Source organism: Aythya marila, assembly GCF_965140915.1.
Source record: "Aythya marila genome assembly, chromosome: Z".
Classification (NCBI taxonomy): domain Eukaryota; kingdom Metazoa; phylum Chordata; class Aves; order Anseriformes; family Anatidae; genus Aythya; species Aythya marila.
Window position 1 is genome coordinate 86,912,062 of NC_139080.1, and position 19,459 is coordinate 86,931,520.

The window sequence follows — 19,459 nt, forward strand, 5'->3', positions numbered from 1 at the left end:
GTGCTAGTGTTATCCTTGTGCCATTTGGTTGGAAAGGTGAATTTGAGAATTTTGTTGATATTATGTTGATATTTTGTTGACTCTATGTTCGGAATATACCCCTGGCCATTCTTGGGTAGCTTCTTAGCACACTAATCAGTACAACTGCCAGCAAGTGCAAACAGTTGTGAGAGTGGGTAACAAATACGAGTACTGCTGGCATATGTCTGTCTATGAGGAAGCCCATTCCTTCTTGTACTTGCTGCTCGTCACTGCTCCCACTCAATATCTCCCTATCGAATTAATGTGATTCCAGCGGGTAACCTTACTTCTTCTAATGTCTTAGCCAATTCAGCATGTGTTGGTGCAGGTCTGTGCTTAAACCTCTGGGGTAAATGAGCAAAAAAATGCTCTATTACTTCCAAAGTAAAAGCAAATTTGTCTTGTCCCTGCCATGGTAATGTGACCAAAAGATATCTCGAACACCAACGACAGCCATCCTTGAAATCCTGCTGTATTAAGCAGATTAGGTATGTCAGACAGACTGGGTGCTGTGACAGTCAATGGTTTAGTAGCTGCATTCAACTTTCTGTAGTTTACTGTAAGCCATCATGTCCTTAACACTTGTAACTGGCCGTACTGGAGAATTAAAAGGGGAATGGATTTTTTTAACAGTTTCCCTCTCCACCAAATATTTTGTTAATTCACCTTTCACTGTCATCGCTAATACTGGGGCCAATCCCTTATTATACCCACACCAGAGGCTCAAACAGGTGCAGGAATCACCTCATCACCTACTTTTTTAAATCATTACCCTCATGGTCAACTCAGGGCCAGGAAGGTTTGACAGACCACCATTGTTCCTGTATGTGCTGGATTGGTTGTGATAGATTTAATTTTGTCCATAGTAGCTCATGTGGTGCTATGTTTAGATTTTTAATGGAAGTAGTGCTGATAACAGACCAATGTTTTAGTTGTTTCTGCGTAGTGCATACACGGAGTCGAGTTCTTTCCTCTTCCCAGGCTGCCTGCTAGCAAGTTGACTGGGAGTACAACAAGAAAAATTTTTTTAATCAACATTTGGTGTGATTTTCAGTATCACAACTGCTATGAGGACTGCAAGAAAAATGCTTGCCAGGTTTGCAGCATAATACCATTAGCCTGAATAAGTTATAAGGCAATAGAAGTCCCCTAGTAAAGAACCGTGTAAATGCCAAAACTTAATTGGACAAGCTGTTTCCTCCTGTGAGCAGATTATTCAGATTATTTCCTGTATTTCCTGTAACTGAAAAACAAACAAACAAACAAACAAAAACAAGCAAACAAACAACAATGTTTACTCCAAAATTTATCCATTTTAAGTAGAACACATACTTTAAAAGTCTGTTTCTGCTACAGTTATGTGAAAGATTTGATCCCAAGTCTTCATTCTATACAGTAGAATAAAAAAAAAAATAAATTTCAAAGGACAATTTTCAGCTTCACATTAAGGCCGGAGTCCACCTCATCTTGTAAGTCTCTTCTACCAGGTTAGAATATCACCACTAACACATTGGTACAATTCCTCTACAGCTAGTCAGCTCAGCTTTTGACATTTTTATTCCAATGGGACAGGAACTGATTCACTTCTTTCAAAGTTTGTGAAAAGTAATTCCCCCACGCTTATTTTATAGCCTGGCTGAGCGATGCACTGAAAGTTTTCCCTCCGCTATCAGAACATTTCAAAGCACGGAGTTCAGCCAGTGCATGAAATCTGTTGTTCATCCAGACATCTTTAGGGCGAGTCTATTTTGCCTTTCAGAAATTCATAAGGATATCAGCATGGTAGAAAATATCAATAAAGTTTAGGAAACACAATGAAAGGAGGAAAAAGAAAAGGCAAATTTGAGCTTCAGAGCTGTACTGACAGATCTGAAATTCTGTGGGGATTCCGTAGGTTGGAAAAGCACAGCAAAACTCACGCCTGAGAATAAGGGACCATGAGGCTGCCAATACGCTAAGGTTACTTACTGTATCAGCATGCTTAATTACAACAAAGTAACAACATGTATTTCTTACCTCTGATATTAATTCCGATATACTCTCCCTGCTCTGGTTGTGAAACACGGAAAGCTCTGTCACGCAGTCCTCGTCCAGGTGTCCCTGCTGCAAGAACACGCACTACATTCAAGCATGAGGCTTTCAGGTTGTCTCACCGAGACACATCTGACCATGACACTGTTGTGATATGCCGCAGGCGGAGTCCCTAATTATCCAAGATTTCACGTTTTGTATTTTAGTTAGCATCATGGCTAAATGTTGCCGTGAGGAAACGGAGAAAGTCACACAACTTCAGCAACTTCAGCATCTCGGCCCTCCTTGGTGAGAGGTTCTGAACTCACATAGGAAAGGCTGAGTGCAGATGAGATTTTTCACTTGAGTGGAAGCTACACTTTTATCTCTTCTTAAATATGCAAAGCTACATCAGGCATGCACGTCTTTGCCAGAGCCGCTTAAAACTGACGGTGCGTGTGCAACAAGCTGTTCTTTACCTAGACAAACAGCGGCAGCCAGTGGCCAGCAGGAGGCATTGGCAAACAATTGAGAGACGGTCAGGACAAACGCTTTCAAAGAGGTCAAATTGTTAGCCGAACAAGCAATTCTCTGAGACACAGAAATGAGATAAACCATAAGCACGTCCAACATGCTTGTATGAAAACTTGTGTTTTGCTCCATCATGGGTTCCTTTCCACGGAGGAAGAATTTCAATCTTGTCTTCAAAAACCCATTAGGGAGATCCTTAGAAATGCATTGTAGGCAATTTCACAATGCTCAGGGGTTGGGGCCCTTGCTCAGTGAGGAGGGGCTGAGGCAAAGATGTTTGGTCAGACTGCAGAGGAGCCTCAGGGCAGCCTTCTCGTAACTACAAGGAGGGCAGCAAGACAAAGCCAAGCTATCTCAGCAGGGCATGGTGCGATGATGACAAACAGCAGGCACGGTGGTACAAATCACCAAAGGGAGATGGCAATTCTTTGGGTGTTATATAAGGGTGTTCTGGTGTCCCACAGACCTTGCTGATGCTGTTTTAAAATAATTAAAAAAGCGAGGTAGGAATTAAAATTAGTTCACTTATTGCGAACCCAGAAGAGTGGCTATTATTAAATTGGGAGAGAAAATACAGCACAAAGAGGCTGGAGATGAGAATGGTTGAATTAAAGGGCAGGGGAATGGGGAGAAAAAGAAACAAAAGAAACAATAAGGCCACGGGGAAGCACAGAGAGAAGGAAAAGGAAATATTCTCTACTTCCCATCAACGAGCGATGTTCAGCCATGTCCTGGGAAGCAGGGCATCAAAACACGTAGTGGTTGTTGAGGAGGAACAGCCCCCTGCCCCACGGCAGCCCCCCTGTTTATTGCTGAGTGTGGCATCAGGTGCTCTGGAATGTCCCTTTGGTTGGTTTAGGTCAGCTGGCCTATCGATGTCCCCTCCCCATCACTTGCCCACCCCCATTGATTTCTTTTGATGAAGTGGCCAACCATCTGGTTGCCCAAGGGAAGCCAGCTGATGGCACCTGTTTGGCTTTCAGCACAGCTTCAAGACTGTTTCTCACTGTCTCCTTCTGGACAAATTGGGCAGCACACAGCTAGAGCAATGCATAATGCGATGGGTGAACAAGGGGCTGACGGGTCGCGCTCCAAGGGTTCTTGTAAATGGGGTTGCATCAGGCTGGTGGCCAGTCATAGGGGCTTGTGCAGGCCTCCATTTTAGGGCCTGTTCTCTTCAGCGTTGTCCCGACTGACTCGCATGTAGGACTTGAGGGCATATGGAGTCCGTTTAGGCATGATGCTAAACAGGAAGGAGTGGCTGACTCCATCGAGGGGAGGAAGGCTTTGCAGAGAGACCTTGACAAAGCAGAGAGCTGGGCAATCCCCAAGCATATGAGGTTTAGCAAGAGCGAGTGAGGGATTCCACGCCTGGCAAGGGGCAACCCTGGCTGTATGGACAGTCGGGGGGACGAGAGGCTGGAGCGCAGCCCTGCAGAGAGGGCTCTGGGCGTTTTGGTCGATGGCAAGTTGAACGGGATTCAAGCAGGGGCCCTGGCAGCCAGGAGGGGCAACAGCATCCTGGGCTGCCTCCAGCACGGCATCGCCAGCTGGGCGGGGGCAGGGATTGCTGTGCTCTGCTCTGCGCTCTTTCAGCAGCGCCTCGAGTCCTGTCCTGGGTGCACTTTTGGGCAGCACACTAACAGAAGGACATCAGGTTATTGGAGAGTGTCCAAAGGAGGGCTTCGAAGTGGTGAAGGATCGGGAGAATAAGATGGATGAGGAGCACATGAGGTCCGCGTGTTTGTTCAGCCTGCACGAGACTGAGGGGAGGCCTCATGGCGGCCAGCAGCTTCCTCACCAGGGCAGCAGAGGGGCTGGCGCTGAGTTCTGCTCTCTGGGGCCACTGACAAAACTCGAGGGAATGGCAAGGAGATGGGACAGTGGAGGGTCTGGCTGCAGGCGAGGAGAAGATTGTACACCAACACGGGGCTTGGCCACTGAAACAGGCCTCCCAGTGAAGTGGTCATGGCAGCCAAGCTGCCGGGGTTCACCAAATGTCTGGCAAGTGCTTTCAGACACGTGTTTTGGTTTTTGGGAATCACCCAGAGCGCTGGGCTCTGAGGTCACCCAGCGATGGGCTGTGAAGTCAGCCAGCAATGGGCTGTGACCTCACGGCCCTCGCTGCTTATACTGGGGCGCCGGCAGAGCCTGGCCCAGCCTGGCTCGTGCCTGGACTCCCGCTGAGCGTGTGTGCGAGGCTTGGAGTGCCGAGCAAGGATCTCTTGGGAGATTTGTTGGAGCTGTGCTGTGGGGCCGTCGGCAACTGCTCTCGGTGCCCGTCCCCGCAGCCAGTGCCTGCGTTTCCCCGGCCCTGCCTGGCTCAGGCAGCCGGGGCTGTGGAGGGAGTGCTCGCAGCAGTGCAGGTGAGCTGTGCGGGGACACGTGCCCCGGGGCTCGGCTTGGGGTTTTGTCCTGCTGAGGGGCCGGGGCACTGCCGCTGCCTGCCCTGGCTCAGCCACTGACCCTGACCTCTCTCCTTCTTGCAGCGCACATCAGCTGTCGCAGCGGTGCCAGCCAGGGGAAGCAGCTCCCCATCTGCAGCTCTCCCCAGCCCGCTGCAGCGAGCCGACACCATGGCAAGTGAGGCCCAGGACATCACTTGCCCTGTGTGCCAGGGGGTCCCCAAGGAGCCCAGCTACGTCCTCCCCTGTGTGCACCACTTCTGCTTCGGGTGCATCATGCGCTGGGCCAAGAGAAGCAGCACCTGCCCCCTCTGCAGGCAGCACATCACCTCCATCCGCTACTCCATCTGGGCGGAAGACGACTTCCTGGAGGTGCAGCTGGCCCCCGATGCAGAGGCGCAAGACGACAGCCCCCAGGACGAGCAGGGGGCTGCAGAGCCCATGCCCCAGCCTGCCGTGAGAGGCCTCCCGCCCGAGGAATGGGCAGCCCTCTTCAGGGAACACCTAGAAGTCCTCGGTCCGCTGCGCTCCTGGGTGCGCCAGCAAGCCAGGGAGCTGTTCGACGCTGCCTGGTGGGACCAGGACATGCTGGAGGCCAACATCGTCGCTTGGCTGTGCCGCTGTGGGCTCGATGAGCACGCCTTGGTGCAGGAGCTGCAGCCGTTGCTGCAGGGCCACACGGTGAGCTTTGTGCAGCGGCTCATCTCCATCATGGAGGAGACGTGCAGCGAGGAGTTCCTCGAGGAGCTGGGCTTCCTGGAACCGCGTCCTGCCAGCCAGCTCTATGTGTACAACGGCCCTGAAGTGGACCTCGAGGGCTCCCAAGACACCTGGGAGCCCGAAGACAGCCCGGAGGCCACCTCCAGCCCTGCTGCCTCCCCCCGGGACACTCCTGTCGCCAGCCTGCTCTCCTCCAGCAGCGCGGAGGATTCGGACATTGAGGAGCTGCCCAGCACCTCCAGTGCCGCCCTGCCTGGGGGTCCTGGCCACCCGCGCGCTGCACCCATGCCTGAGGAGCAGGAGGAGCTCTTCTCAGAGCCTGAAGAGGAGGAAGCAGAACAGGCTGCGGTGCCGGGCACAAGCCACGGGCCCTCTCCTCCTGGCCAGGGCAGGGACAGCTCACCTGGGGGGCCGCGGCGCCCCCCGAAGAGGAGAGCCGACAGCGACCCGGACTCTCCCCAGCCCTGCAAGAGGCCCCCGCGCCTTTAGCAGGGCAAATGTGGTTGTCATCCCAATAAAGAGTTGTGACCCTGCCACAGACAGTGTCTTGGTCTTCTTCATAGAATCGCGGAATCCTACAGTCATAGAAATGTCGAGTGGCTCAGGTTGGAAGGGGCCTCAAAGACCACCTAGTTCCACTCCCCCTGCCATGGCCAGGGGTGCCACCCACTGGATCTGGTTGCCCAGCCTGGTGATGGGCAATGCCTGCCCACTTGCTCAGGACCCACAGATCCATCTCCTCAGGCCCCCTGGCCTTGCGCATCACCATGTTCCTCCTTCCCCACCCTCCCCCAGACCCCGCAGGGTGCAGAGCAGCAGCGCCGACCCTCCCAACATGGCCGCCCCGCTGCGCCTCCCTCCCTCCCTCCCTCCCTCCCTCCCTCCCTCCTTCCCTCCCTCCCTCCCGTTGGGCGCCGCGCTTAAATGTCCGTGTTTGCACTTTTAGGTGGGTTTGCAAAGGTAAAGCTTGGACGACATCTTCTTACCGGTGAAAAAGTTGCAATAAAAATCACGGACAAGCTTGGATACGTAAGAAGAGGAGGAAGATGGAGTGCATAGACAATGAATTTAGTAGTTAAGAACTTCATAAAAACTGCTGTAAATTTGTAACCTCAGCATAGTTAAGTTTAGATTGGAACATGGGATATCAATGACAACTCTGGCTGTTCTTTTTCGGGACACTTTTACATAGTTAGTGACATCTCTTTAAATAGTGCTGTTTTCCGGTCAGCCCTAGGCACAGAGGTAGGATTTCTGTCTGTACACATACCGATGCCAGAGCTCAGTATAGTAACATGAGAGGACTCTGATAAATACCAAACTCTCAAATACTGATGAGTAAAAAACTAGATGCTTACTGCATTTGAAGATGACTGTTGGTTCCTTCTGCAAAAGCCATCACTTTGTTGTTCACTTTATCGGTACCTACTGTGGGACAGATCTGTAGAAGAAAGTTTTGGTCATCTGTTTTTGATATCATTACCATAAGTATTGGTCACAAGCCTCATTAATATACTACAAAAACACACTATTCACAAAAAGCTATGAAATTTGGGGGGAAAAAAAAAAAAGTAAAAAAAAGAAAACAAAAAAGAGAATAAGAAATAGTTGCATTTGTCTTACTGTTCCACAAATCTTCATTTTTTGCGTTTTGATAGCTCTACTTCTGCAGGTACTGCACAAGTCCAGCTTTAAAAACATCATCAGTCAGGTAGTCCTTCAACATATTTAATATACAGGATCCCTGAAAAAAAGTGTGACAAAATGTTTACAAAACCACTCCCTAGATAGCAAGATGCTTCTTTCAGAAAATTTTCAGCAGGCTAACCTAAACAGCAGTTCAATTTTGTATGTCTGTCTGATGAGAAATAATTGGGTTTTATATATATTTAGACGGTAATTTGGCTTTCCTTATTTCCTTAAATATATTTTGGATTGAGTAAAATATGCTATTATTTTCTCAATTACTATATAGAGCAGGCTCCAATGAAAAACGCTGGTTGGTTTAAGCACCTAAAATAATGTTTTAATGTTTCAATTGATACACAATAGGTAAGAAGGGGCAAAAACCTCCTCTTTTTATAGATGGAACAGGAAACCACAATTTGAACTACATGCAGGAGTTTTGGACTACGATTGAGATAGAATATAAAGATCAAAACAACATTAAAAAGTATATTAACACCACGGTTCAGGGATGTTTTGTATAAAGGACTGACTGAAATCAGTACAATGCAGACGTATAGTACAATCAGTACAACTGAGAATGAAATCAGTTACAGATTTTACCTTCACATAAGAAACATCATCAAACATTTCTAAAATTTGAGCTGGATCTTCCACAGGAGTAGACACAGGATGTGATGAATTTAATGCATCCACTTCCATGGCATCAAACCAGTTTGATAAGAAATAATCTTCCTAATAGGAGACAAAAATGATTATTACTACCAAATTTTGCTTAGTGACTACTGAATTCCTATTAGTTCATATTTCAGTCCATTCTACATGATGTTGAAATCCCATCAGGAAAGCCAAACATATCTTCGGTTTCATTACAGAGCAGGAAAGGGAAGGGGAAGGAGAAGGGGAAGGGGAAGGGGAAGGGGAAGGGGAAGGGGAAGGGGAAGGGGAAGGGGAAGGGGAAGGGGAAGGGGAAGGGGAAGGGGAAGGGGAAGGGGAAGGGGAAGGGGAAGGGGAAGGGGAAGGGGAAGGGGAAGGGGACGACAAGGCAAGGCACGGCAAGGCAAGGCAAGGCAAGGCAAGGCAAGGCAAGGCAAGGCAAGGCAAGGCAAGGCAAGGCAAGGCAAGGCAAGGCAAGGCAAGGCAAGGCAAGGCAAGGCAAGGAAAGGAAAGGAAAGGAAAGGAAAGGAAAGGAAAGGAAAGGAAAGGAAAGGAAAGGAAAGGAAAGGAAAGGAAAGGAAAGGAAAGGAAAGGAAAGGAAAGGAAAGGAAAGGAAAGGAAAGGAAAGGAAAGGAAAGGAAAGGAAAGGAAAGGAAAGGAAAGGAAAGGAAAGGAAAGGAAAGGAAAGGAAAGGAAAGGAAAGGAAAGGAAAGGAAACTTTGCATACTTGCAAAGTTTCATATATTGAACCTGTGCTAAAGCTAGCGGGAGGATTTGGGGGTCTTCATTAGGATTTAAGTCTGACTGTACATGAGGGAAAAAAATTAATTTCATAGAATCATAGAATACCCCAAGTTGGAAGGGACCCATAAGGATCATCAAGTCCAACTCCTGGCACAGCACAGGTCTACCCAAAAAGTCAGACCACATGACTAAGAGCACAGTCCAATCGCTTCTTCAACTCCGACAGGCTTGGAGCTGTGACTACTTCCCTGGGAAGCCTGTTCAGGTGTGCGACTACCCTCTCGGTGAAGAACCTCTTCCTGTTGTCAAGCCTGAACCTCTCCTGCCACAGCTTGACACCATTTCTGCAGGTCCTATCACTGGTGATTACAGAGAATAGGTCGGTGCCTGCCTCTGCACTCCCCCTCGTGAGGAAGCTGTAGACCGCGATGAGGTCCCCCCTCAGCCTCCTCTTCTCCAGGCTGAACAGGCCCAGTGCCCTCAGCCTCTCCTCGTACGTATTCCCCTCTAGGCCCTTCACCATCTTTGTAGCCCTCCTCTGGACACTCTCCAACAGTTTTGCATCCTTTTTGTACTGCGGTGCCCAGAACTGCACACAGTGCTCGAGGTGAGGCCACACCAGCGCAGAGTAGAGCGGGACAATCACCTCCCTTGACTAACTAGCAATGCCTTTATACTTTCCGAAGTCTAAATAGCTTTTGAAAAGAGAATATACTTTGATTGCAATCATTAACTTCCATCACCAGTTTCTGAAGTAATTAGATACAATAAAATCAATATTCTTACCCTTCGAGTTAAGATCAGACAGTTCTTTCAAAGGGAAAGCAAAAACTATTTCACAGCACAAACATGCTTGGCCTTCACCCTTACAAATTAGTGGACTTAGAATGCAAATATAAAATAAAAATACAGTAAATGCTGCTTACAACTTTCAGTTCTGGATGGGTAATGTTGACCGACACAAACTCCATGAATTTTGCAAACCCTTCATTTAACCACAGGTCATTCCACCACTCCATGGTAACTAGGTTGCCAAACCACTGAAACAACAGCAACAACAATTTTAATTTAATTACACGGTTTTTCACAAAAGCTGCTACTGACTGATATGAAATTGAATTTATACCATGTCACTGACGTTTAAGGCACATTTTTGTAGTAATGCAGCTTACTCTGGCCTCTTTCTATTTCGTTTCTTATTTTAATGGTAATACTCCACAGCATGGGTTTCCATTACAATTCCATGAAACTTTATACATAAACCAGGTTTGATAGGAGAGCCACGCATAAACCCGTAACGATTCTTAACTTTTTTACCTATATTCATGGCTTGCAAATAATTTCAAGGGTTAGCAATGGTGCAAAGTCCCCAGAGCACTACAGCTACTGAACTATACAGATTTTGGTTACAGCCCTGCATGTCTATGAAGCCCAACGAGACTTTATTGGGAACAGTCGCGTGATTCACGGATGAACACCCTCAAACTGAAACAGCTCTTTTCAGTCTATATTCTCAAATATCTCTCCATCCACACAGCTGTGACCACTTTGTGGGTCCCTTCTGATCCTTTATTGTTGCTCCTAAATCTCACCTGATGAGCCAGTTCGTGGACTATTATCATAGAAATCCAAAGACTAGAAGATGCTGAGGATTTATCAGGGTCATACAACAATGCGGATTCCCGATATGTGGTCAATCCCCAGTTTTCCATAGCACCAGACTGGAAATCAGGAATAGCTGCTAAATCTGGTGGAGGGGGGAGGAAGGAGGAGGGGGGGAGGGAAGCATTAATAAACTGCTAGGATTGTTTGACCCAGTAAAGAACCCAGTCACCTGCTCATCCCACTTCACAACAGCTCCCACATCACACCTTCTTTAAGGCTTCTCCTAAATGTAACAGCAAAAACATACCTTTAAAAAGTTCTCTGTAGAAGGATTTTCCGTTCTCAGTGAAGCTTTTCAACATACTCTTAAGTTACACGAAGCAGACAGTTTAAAAACATGGGAGCCAAAATTGTCCCAGTCTTACCTAACTCACTGATTTTATGCAATTTTACTCTCTATTCTTAATGCTATTCTTGAATACATTAAATTAGGTAACACTTACCTTGTTTAGGTAAGGGATATGAAATGCTGAAGTAATCCTCATAAAAGTCTAAAAGTTTTACTGCCGCATCCAGGGCATAATCAGCTTGGTGGATCTTCTCTGGTACCGTGTATACAGAAATCTACAGTAAACAAGCAGGCAGTATTTAAATGCCAGCATCAAAAGTTTACAGAATTTGTTCTTTAACATAGGTGCGTGAGTGGTCATGAAAAGTGAAAGTAGAGCACATACCTAACAGCTTTCGTACAAAAGTTACTTTTAAAAAATACAGATACAGATATGTGCAAAATTAGAAATGAGAATTTTACTTTATCCTCCAGAACCACTATGCCTGTAAAAGGACATCTATACCTTCCATCCCCTACCAAGCCAGAGCTGTGTAACTACCACTGTTCTGTTTTATTCCTGATTCTCCAATAAAACTATATTTAATTTCCTTTTAATCAAACAGTCTTACTTGAAACAACATTACCAATGCACGTAAGTATATAAAAAGAAAGCATATTACCAAAAACTTTTGGAATTAGTAAAATTAGTCTTAATGCAAACTAATAATCCAATTACAAAGCCAACGTTTTTCTCTCCTCTCGTTCATGTCAAACTTCACAATGTATAAATCCAACAATTTAGCTTGAAAGTACACTATATGTTTCCATATAGATTTTGTTATATAATAAGCTCTTAGAAAATCAGAATAGTTACATTAACTCCATGACTGGATATTTTGCTGATGGATTTGAAATCGGAAACAATAAAGGCCACGAGGTAGGTACTCATCTTGACACTGGTATCAAAATGGTCTTCAACAAGCCATGAATTTATATTCACAGTCTTCATCTAAAAAAAGACAAGCACAGCTCATCATCCGGTAGTACCTCTATGGACTTTGGCACCAAAAATCAATGTGTTTCTTTTCAGTTTCACTAAGACAATTTTAAAGACAAGTTGGAAAGAAGTCAACCCTGTGCCAGCCCGTCCCCACACAAAGAAAACAGAAACATACAGGTAGTTTCACTCGTAAGTGTTACTTCAACATTGCTAAAACTAGATAAAGATACTCATTCAAAAGCTTTAATTTTCCTCAGTGTCTGCCAGCACATCAATCTAATTAAGATCACACTTGAGTTGATCAGAAGTTGTCTAAATCTAAACATCACTTGTTACACATGAGAGAAATAAACTACTCCAAACAATGACTCAGCTCTCTCAGATATCTATTTCAAGACAAAATGAGTCGCCTGTTAGAGTTTTCCCTTTTGATTCGCCTTAGGTAACTAACTTACACTTGGAGTATATTTAGCCACATTGAAATACTAAAACTAGCACCCACCATTCATTCATTATTTTATCCACTTTTCAATACAAGAACTGTTTTGTTTGATAGTTTGTTTTTAACCAACTTCCAAAAGACTTCATTTTTTTGAAATGTACTTGGTGTATGGGGAGGCGTTGTTCCCTCATTTATAAGGGTTAGTTTCCTGGCAAATCACGAATCAATAATGCAGAAGAATTTGTGAAGAATCTCTTATGCACAGAGTAAGACCAAATGTATGACATGTGACCCACCCTACATACGCCTACATCTTTGTAACTGCAAACCATATTTGTAGGTGTTACACATACTCCACTTTCACAGACATTTTTTGAAGGCCAAAATAACCTTTTTGTTGTTGTTGTTTAATATATATATATATATATATGGTCCTGAATAATATTGTGTCTGTATTCAGATACATTTTAATATTAATTCTTAAAATCTAAGACAAAGACTGAAAGCATTTTATGGGTAAAATAAAGGTTAGTGAGATTACATTGTTCTCAAACCACTGCAGAGAACAGGAACCCCTAGGATGCAACATCTGTTGCATTCCTTCATAACTGTGTATCAACACTACCAGCAATCATTTACTCTCAGAAAAGAATTGACATAATCTTTAGGTCAATATTCCCATGAACAGCAACTTCCTAGATATTCTCTTCTCCTTTCACTTTCCTTTCTACAGGTCATCAAGCAACAGCACAACATTGAATGTATCCACCTACAAGGGGCATATTGGACAGCGCAAGGTGCTTTGGTTCCCTCCTAATCTTAACTGAAAATCTGGCTTTGAAAGCTGGTTCATCGAAACACGGGAAGGCTGTTCTTGCAAATGTTGGCTCAAAATGCGTTGCTGCGAGCACTCTAAGGAAAAAAGAGAAAACCTTTAGTCCACATGCCTTTATATGCAGTGTTCACCACCTTGTGTGAAAATCAAGTAATTTCACAGAATCACAGAATTTCTAGGTTGGAAGAGACCTCAAGATCATCGAGTCCAACCTCTGACCTAACGCTAGCAGTCCCCACTAAACCATATCCCTAAGCTCTACATCTAAACGTCTTTTAAAGACTTCCAGGGATGGTGACTCCACCACTTCCCTGGGCAGCCTGTTCCAGTGTCTAACAACCCTTTCAGTAAAGAAGATCTTCCTAACATCTAACCTAAAACTCCCCTGGCGCAACTTTAGCCCAAACTCCCTCGTCCTGTCACCAGGCACGTGGGAGAACAGGCCAACCCCCACCTCGCTACAGCCTCCCTTGAGGTACCTGTAGAGAGCGATAAGGTCGCCCCTGAGCCTCCTCTTCTCCAGGCTGAACAAGCCCAGCTCCCTCAGCCGCTCCTCGTAGGACTTGTTCTCCAGGCCCCTCACCAGCTTCGTCGCCCTTCTCTGGACTCGCTTGAGCACCTCCATGTCCTTCTTGTAGCGAGGGGCCCAAAACTGAACACAGTACTCGAGGTGCGGCCTCACCAGAGCCGAGTACAGGGGGACGATCACCTCCCTAGCCCTGCTGGCCACACTGTTCCTGATACAAGCCAGGATGCCGTTGGCCTTCTTGGCCACCTGAGCACACTGCTGGCTCATATTCAGCCGACTATCCACCATCACTCCCAGGTCCTTCTCTGCCTGGCAGCTCTCCAACCTCTCGTCTCCCAGCCTGTAGCTCTGCAATAAGCGCCCCAGGTGCAGGACCCGGCACTTGGCCTTGTTGAACTTCATGCAGTTGACCTCAGCCCATCGCTGCAGCCTATCCAGATCCTCCTGCAGAGCCTTCCTACCCTCGAGCAGATCAACACGCGCATAGCTTGGTGTCATCTGCAAACTTACTGAGGGTGCACTCAATGCCCTTGTCCACATCATCGATGAAGATATTAAAGAGGACTGGCCCCAGCACCGAGCCCTGGGGGACGCCACTAGTGATTGGCCTCCAACTGGACTTGGCTCCATTCACCACGACTCTTTGGGCCCGGCTATCCAGCCAGTTTCTAACCCAACGAAGCGTGCGCCAGTCCAAGCCAAGAGCAGCCAGTTTCTTGAGGAGAATGCTGTGGGAGATGGTGTCAAAAGCCTTGCTGAAGTCAAGGTAGACCACATCCACAGCCTTTCCCTCGTCCACCCAGTGCGTCACTTTGTCATAGAAGGAGATCAGGTTCGTCAAGCAGGACCTGCCTTTCATAAACCCATGCTGACTGGGCCTGATCGCCTGCTTGCCCTGCAAGTGCTGCGTGAGGACTCTCAGGAGGATCTGCTCCATGAGCTTCCCTGGCACTCAGGTCAAACTGACAGGCCTGTAGTTTCCCGGGTCTGCCCTCCGGCCCTTCTTGTAGATGGGCGTCACATTTGCTAGCCGCCAGTCAACTGGGACCTCCCCCGATCGCCAGGACTGCTGATAAATGATGGACAGTGTCTTGGCCAGCTCCTCTGCCAGTTCTCTCAGTACCCTTGGGTGGATCCCATCCGGTCCCATCGACTTGTGCACATCCAAGTGCCGTAGCAGGTCACCAACCAGTTCTTCATGGATGGTGAGGGCCACATCCTGCTCCCCATCCCCTTCCACCAGCTCAGGGTACTGGGTATCCAGAGAACAACCGGTAGTGCCGCTAAAGACTGAGGCAAAGAAGGCATTGAGCACCTCCGCCTTTTCCTCATCTCTTGTAACTAAGTGCCGTGGTTCCGCTCGAGTGGGCAGCCGAGCTCCACCACAGCCGCTCCCTCACTCCCCCTCCTCAAAGAGGAATGGGGAGAAAATATGTGAAAAGGGCTCAAGGGTTGAGACAAGGATGAGAAAATCACTCAGTAATTATTGTAACGGGCAAAACAGACTCGGCATAAGGAGATAGTAAGATTTATTGCCTATTAACTAACAAGCTAGAGAAGTGAGAAACAAAGGAAAGAAACCAAAAGCACCTTCCCCCCATCCACCCTCTTCCACCTCCTCCCCCCGAGCGGCGCAGGGGAACGGGGGAATGGGGGTTATGGTCAGTCTACAGCGCTTCTTCTCTGCCGCTCCTTCTCGGTCACTCTCGTCCCTTGTGCTGTGGGGTCCCACCCACGGGATGCAGTCCTTGATGAACTGATCCGGCGTGGGCTTCCCACAGGCAGCAGCTCTTCCAGAACTGCTCCAGATATGGGTCCGTACCACGGGGTCCATCCCTCAGGAGAAAACTGCTCCAACCTGGCTCCCCTACGGGCAGCAGCTCCTGCCAGGTCACCTGCTCCTGCGTGGGCTCCTCTCCACGGGCTACAGGTCCGGCCCGGAATCTGCTCCGGCAGGGGTCTTCCACAGGCGGCAGCCTCCGTCGGTGCAGGGCCACCTGCTCCACCGTGGTCTCCTCCACGGGCTGCAGCGGGGGACCCTGCTCCACCGTGGTACTCCATGGGCTGCAGGGGGACATCCTGCTTCACCATGCTCCTCACCACAGGCCGCAGGGGACTTCTGCTCCGGCGCCTGGAGCACCTCTCCCCCTCCCTCTACACTGACCTTGGCATGTGAAAGGCTGTTCTCTCACTCCCGGCTGCTGTGAGGCGCAGCGTTTTTTTCCCTGTCTTAAATATGCTCTCACAGAGGCGCAAAACAACATCGCTTACTGGCTCAGCTCTGGAAAACAATGGGGCCCTTCCCAAACATGGGGCAGCTTCTAGATCTTTCTCACAGAAACCACCCCTATGGCCCCCTGCTACCAAAACCTTGCCACGTAAACCCACTACACCAAGTTTCCCCCCGCAGCCAGTAAAGGATGGAGATTCTCCTTAGTCCTCCTTTTTGTGTTGATGTATTTATAGAAACGTTTTTTGTTATCTTTAACGGCAGTAGCCAGATTGAGCTCCAGATGAGCTTTGGCCTTCCTAATTTTGTCCCTGCACGGCCTCGCTACATCCTTATAGTCCTCCCTAGTGGCCTGCCCACTATTCCAAACATTATAAACCCTCTTTTTTCTCCTAAGATCAAGCCACAATTCTCTGTTGAGCCAGGCTGGTCTTCTTCCCTGCCAGCTCGTCTTTGGGCACGTGGGAACAGACCGTTCCTGCGCCATTAAGATTTCCCTCTTGAAGAGCGCCCAGCCTTCCTGGACTCTTCTGCCCTTCAGAACCGCCTCCCAAGGGACTCCACCAACCAGTGTCCTGAGCAGCTCAAAGTCAGCCCTCCGAAAGTCCAATACAGCGGTTTTACTGGTCCCCTTCCTGGCCTCGCCAAGAATAGAGAACTCCACCATTTCGTGGTCACTCTGCCCAAGACAGCTCCCGACAATCACATCCTCCACCAGTCCTTCTCTGTTTGTGAAGAGAAGGTCTAGCGGGGCACCACCCCTGGTAGGCTCACTAAGCAGCTGCGTCAGGAAGCTATCTTCCACGCTCTCCAGAAACTTCCTGGACTGCTTTCTCAGGGCTGTGTTGTGCTTCCAGGATATGTCAGGGAAGTTGAAGTCCCCCACGAGTACAAGAGCTGACGATTTCGCAACTTCTGCCAGCTGCCTGTAGAACTCCTCATCAGTCTCCTCATCCTGGTTCGGCGGTCTATAGCAGACCCCGACCAGGACGCTAGCCTTGTTGTCCCTGCCGATCCTAACCCAAAGGGACTCGACCTTGTCATTCCCAGCCTCGCGTTCTACAACATCGAAAGGCTCTCTAATATAGAGAGCCACAGCACCACCCCTTCTGTGCTGCCCGTCCCTTCTGAAGAGCTTATAGCCAGGCATTGCAGCACTCCAGTCATGAGACTGGTCCCACCACGTCTCCGTGATGGCAACCAAGTCGTAGCCTGCCTGCTGCACGATGGCTTCCAGCTCCTCCTGTTTGTTACCCATGCTGCGCGCATTGGTGTAGATGCACTTCAGCTGGGCCATTACCTTATCCCCCGGCCTTGCCATTGCTCCCCCTGGCACAGCCCCAACAATCCTTGCTTCAGCCCCATCCCCCTTCCTACCTAGTTTAAAGCCCTCTCAATGAGCCCTGCCAGCTCCTGGCCCAGGATCCTTTTTTCCCTAAAAGATAGCGACCCGTCTGAGGCCATCAGGCCAGGTGCTGAGTAAAGTGCCCCATGATCGAAAAAAAAAAGATTTCTGCGTTGGCACCAGCCCCGGAGCCACGTGTTTAACAGGTGGGCTTTCCCTGTCCTCTTTGTTCCCCTCCCTGCCACCGCAGGGATGGATGAAAACACCACCTGCACTCCCGCTCCATCCACTAACCGACCCAGCCCCCTAAAGTCTCGTTTGATAGCCTTCAGGCTTCTCTCTTCAATGTTGTCACTGCCCGCCTGGACTACCAAAAGAGGATAATAGTCAGAGGGGCGTACCAGGTTGGGAAGCTTCCTGGCAACGGCCCTGACCCTGGCCCCAGGGAGGCAGCACACTTCCCTACGGGTAGGGTCAAGCCGACAAATAGGGCCCTCTGCTCCCCTAAGAATAGAGTCTCCAACAACAATAACCCTCCTGTCTTTCTTGGTGGAGGCAGTCCTGAGGCGTGGAGTCGACCTCCTCGCCCTAGGCATCCTCCTGGGCCCGACCATCCTCCCTCTGCCCGACGGCTACAGGGCAGGGGGTCCACCCCCATTTGGGATGTCTCACCTCGGTACCTCTCCTTGAGGCCCTGCAGGGAGTTACTCCACAAGTCTATCTCTCGCTCACACTCCCTGATGGCCCTCAACCTCTCCACCTCCTCCTTGAGCTCCGCCACCATGCGGACCAGGTCATCCACCTGCTCGCACCTCACGCACGCAGTTTCTCTGCCTCCCGCCGATGGCAGCAACAGGTTCAGACACTCCTCGCATCCGGTGACCTGAACTGCTGCATAAATTTCACATTTATGAGATAATTTAAGTACTTTCAAAATCTTTGGCATGCTAAGAATTACCATTTCTCAATCTGTGGTGGGGAACAGAAGTGGATACATAAAGCTTCTTGACCAACCCCCCTGATAAGGGGTTCTGCAATAAGAGACAACTTGTCAGAGCCCAGCGAGTCCCCAGACTCTTCTGATAAATAGCAGAGATCATCTTGGTTGGACTCTCTCCGCTACACTCACATCTGTCTAGTACATGGAAGCCCAGAAAAGGACCCAGCTCTCCAGCTTCACACAGGGCTTCGCCAGCCATCAGCCTTCCTTGCTGCATGGGCACGTTGCTGGCTTATGTTCAACGTGGTGTCCACCAGGAACCTCAGGTCATTTTCTGCCAGGCTGCTCTCCAGCAGGGTGCCCATAGCATGTCCAGGTGCCTGGGGTTGTTATTCCACAGGTACAGGACTTGCCACAGCTCCACGAGATTCCTGCCAGCCTTAAAGGAGTCCTTGCAAAGGAGTTCAAATGAAAATACGCTCTGTCATCACGGTGGGCTGGTCCGTTCCAAGCGTTTCTAACCACTCCTGTGGCACAGAAGTAAGTTCCTGGGTCCATGTGTACCACTGCTGAAGGACAAAACCACCCAAGGAATGCTGGAAACTCTAGGATGACCAAGGCAGATGACCAGAGCAGAACAACTACCAAAAGAGTTTCTCACCCTAGAGATCTTTTTACTAGAGATCTGCAGAAAGAGCAGATCTCTAGTAAAGGACAACAGGCTCAGATATCTCTGCAATAAGAACTGACAATGGAAAAGAAGGTCCTCGGTGGTGGTGCTGGTAACCTCTCCCCAGGAGCATCACCAACATCAGGATGAAGGTACAATTTGAGATCTCAGATACAGACCTGCTAGCCTGGTAGCCCGATCTTTTTCTTCTCACAGAATCACAGAATTGAAGGGGTTGGAAGGGACCTGAAGAGGTCATCGGGTCCAAGCCCCCTGCCAAAGCAGGTTCCTCAGAGCAGGCTGCCCAGGGAGGCATCCAGATGGGCCTTGAATATCTCCAGAGAAGGAGACTCCACAACCTCCCTGGGCAGCCTGTCCCAGTGCTCCATCACCCGCACCATGAAGAAGTTCTTTCACGTGTTGGTGCGGAACTGCCTGGGCTCTGTCTTGTGGCCCTTGTCCTGTCCCTGCTAACCACTGAAGAGAGGTTGGACAAATCCCACTGTTTCCCACACTGAAGATATTTGTAAACATTGGTAAGAGCTCCCCTCAGTCTTCTCCAGGCTGAACAGACCCAGGTCTCTCAGCCTTTCCTCATAGGGAAGATGCTCCAGGCCCTTTATCATCTTCCTTGCCCTCCGCCGGACTCTTCCCAGGAGATCCCTGTCTTTTTTGTACCGGGGAGCCCAGAACTGGACACAGTACTCCAGGTGAGGCCTGACCAGGGCTGAGTAGAGAGGGAGGATCACCTCCCCTGC

The 19,459-nt window shown here is 48.7% G+C and overlaps 1 protein-coding gene across 1 annotated transcript; it reads right to left on the reverse strand.

Annotated features, from left to right (window-relative positions):
- Positions 1 to 7,137: 7,137 nt before the first annotated feature.
- On the reverse strand, positions 7,138 to 13,059 carry LOC309890250 (endoplasmic reticulum aminopeptidase 1-like). Its single transcript, XM_082783936.1, has 7 exons — positions 12,926 to 13,059; positions 11,585 to 11,719; positions 10,883 to 11,003; positions 10,367 to 10,521; positions 9,701 to 9,814; positions 7,977 to 8,108; positions 7,138 to 7,431 (listed from the first exon to the last, which is right to left on the reverse strand). The coding sequence occupies exons 1-7, from the start codon at positions 12,932 to 12,934 to the stop codon at positions 7,348 to 7,350; spliced, it is 750 nt and encodes a 249-aa protein (XP_082640062.1). The 5' UTR covers positions 12,935 to 13,059; the 3' UTR covers positions 7,138 to 7,347.
- Between the last annotated feature and the right edge of the window lie 6,400 nt (positions 13,060 to 19,459).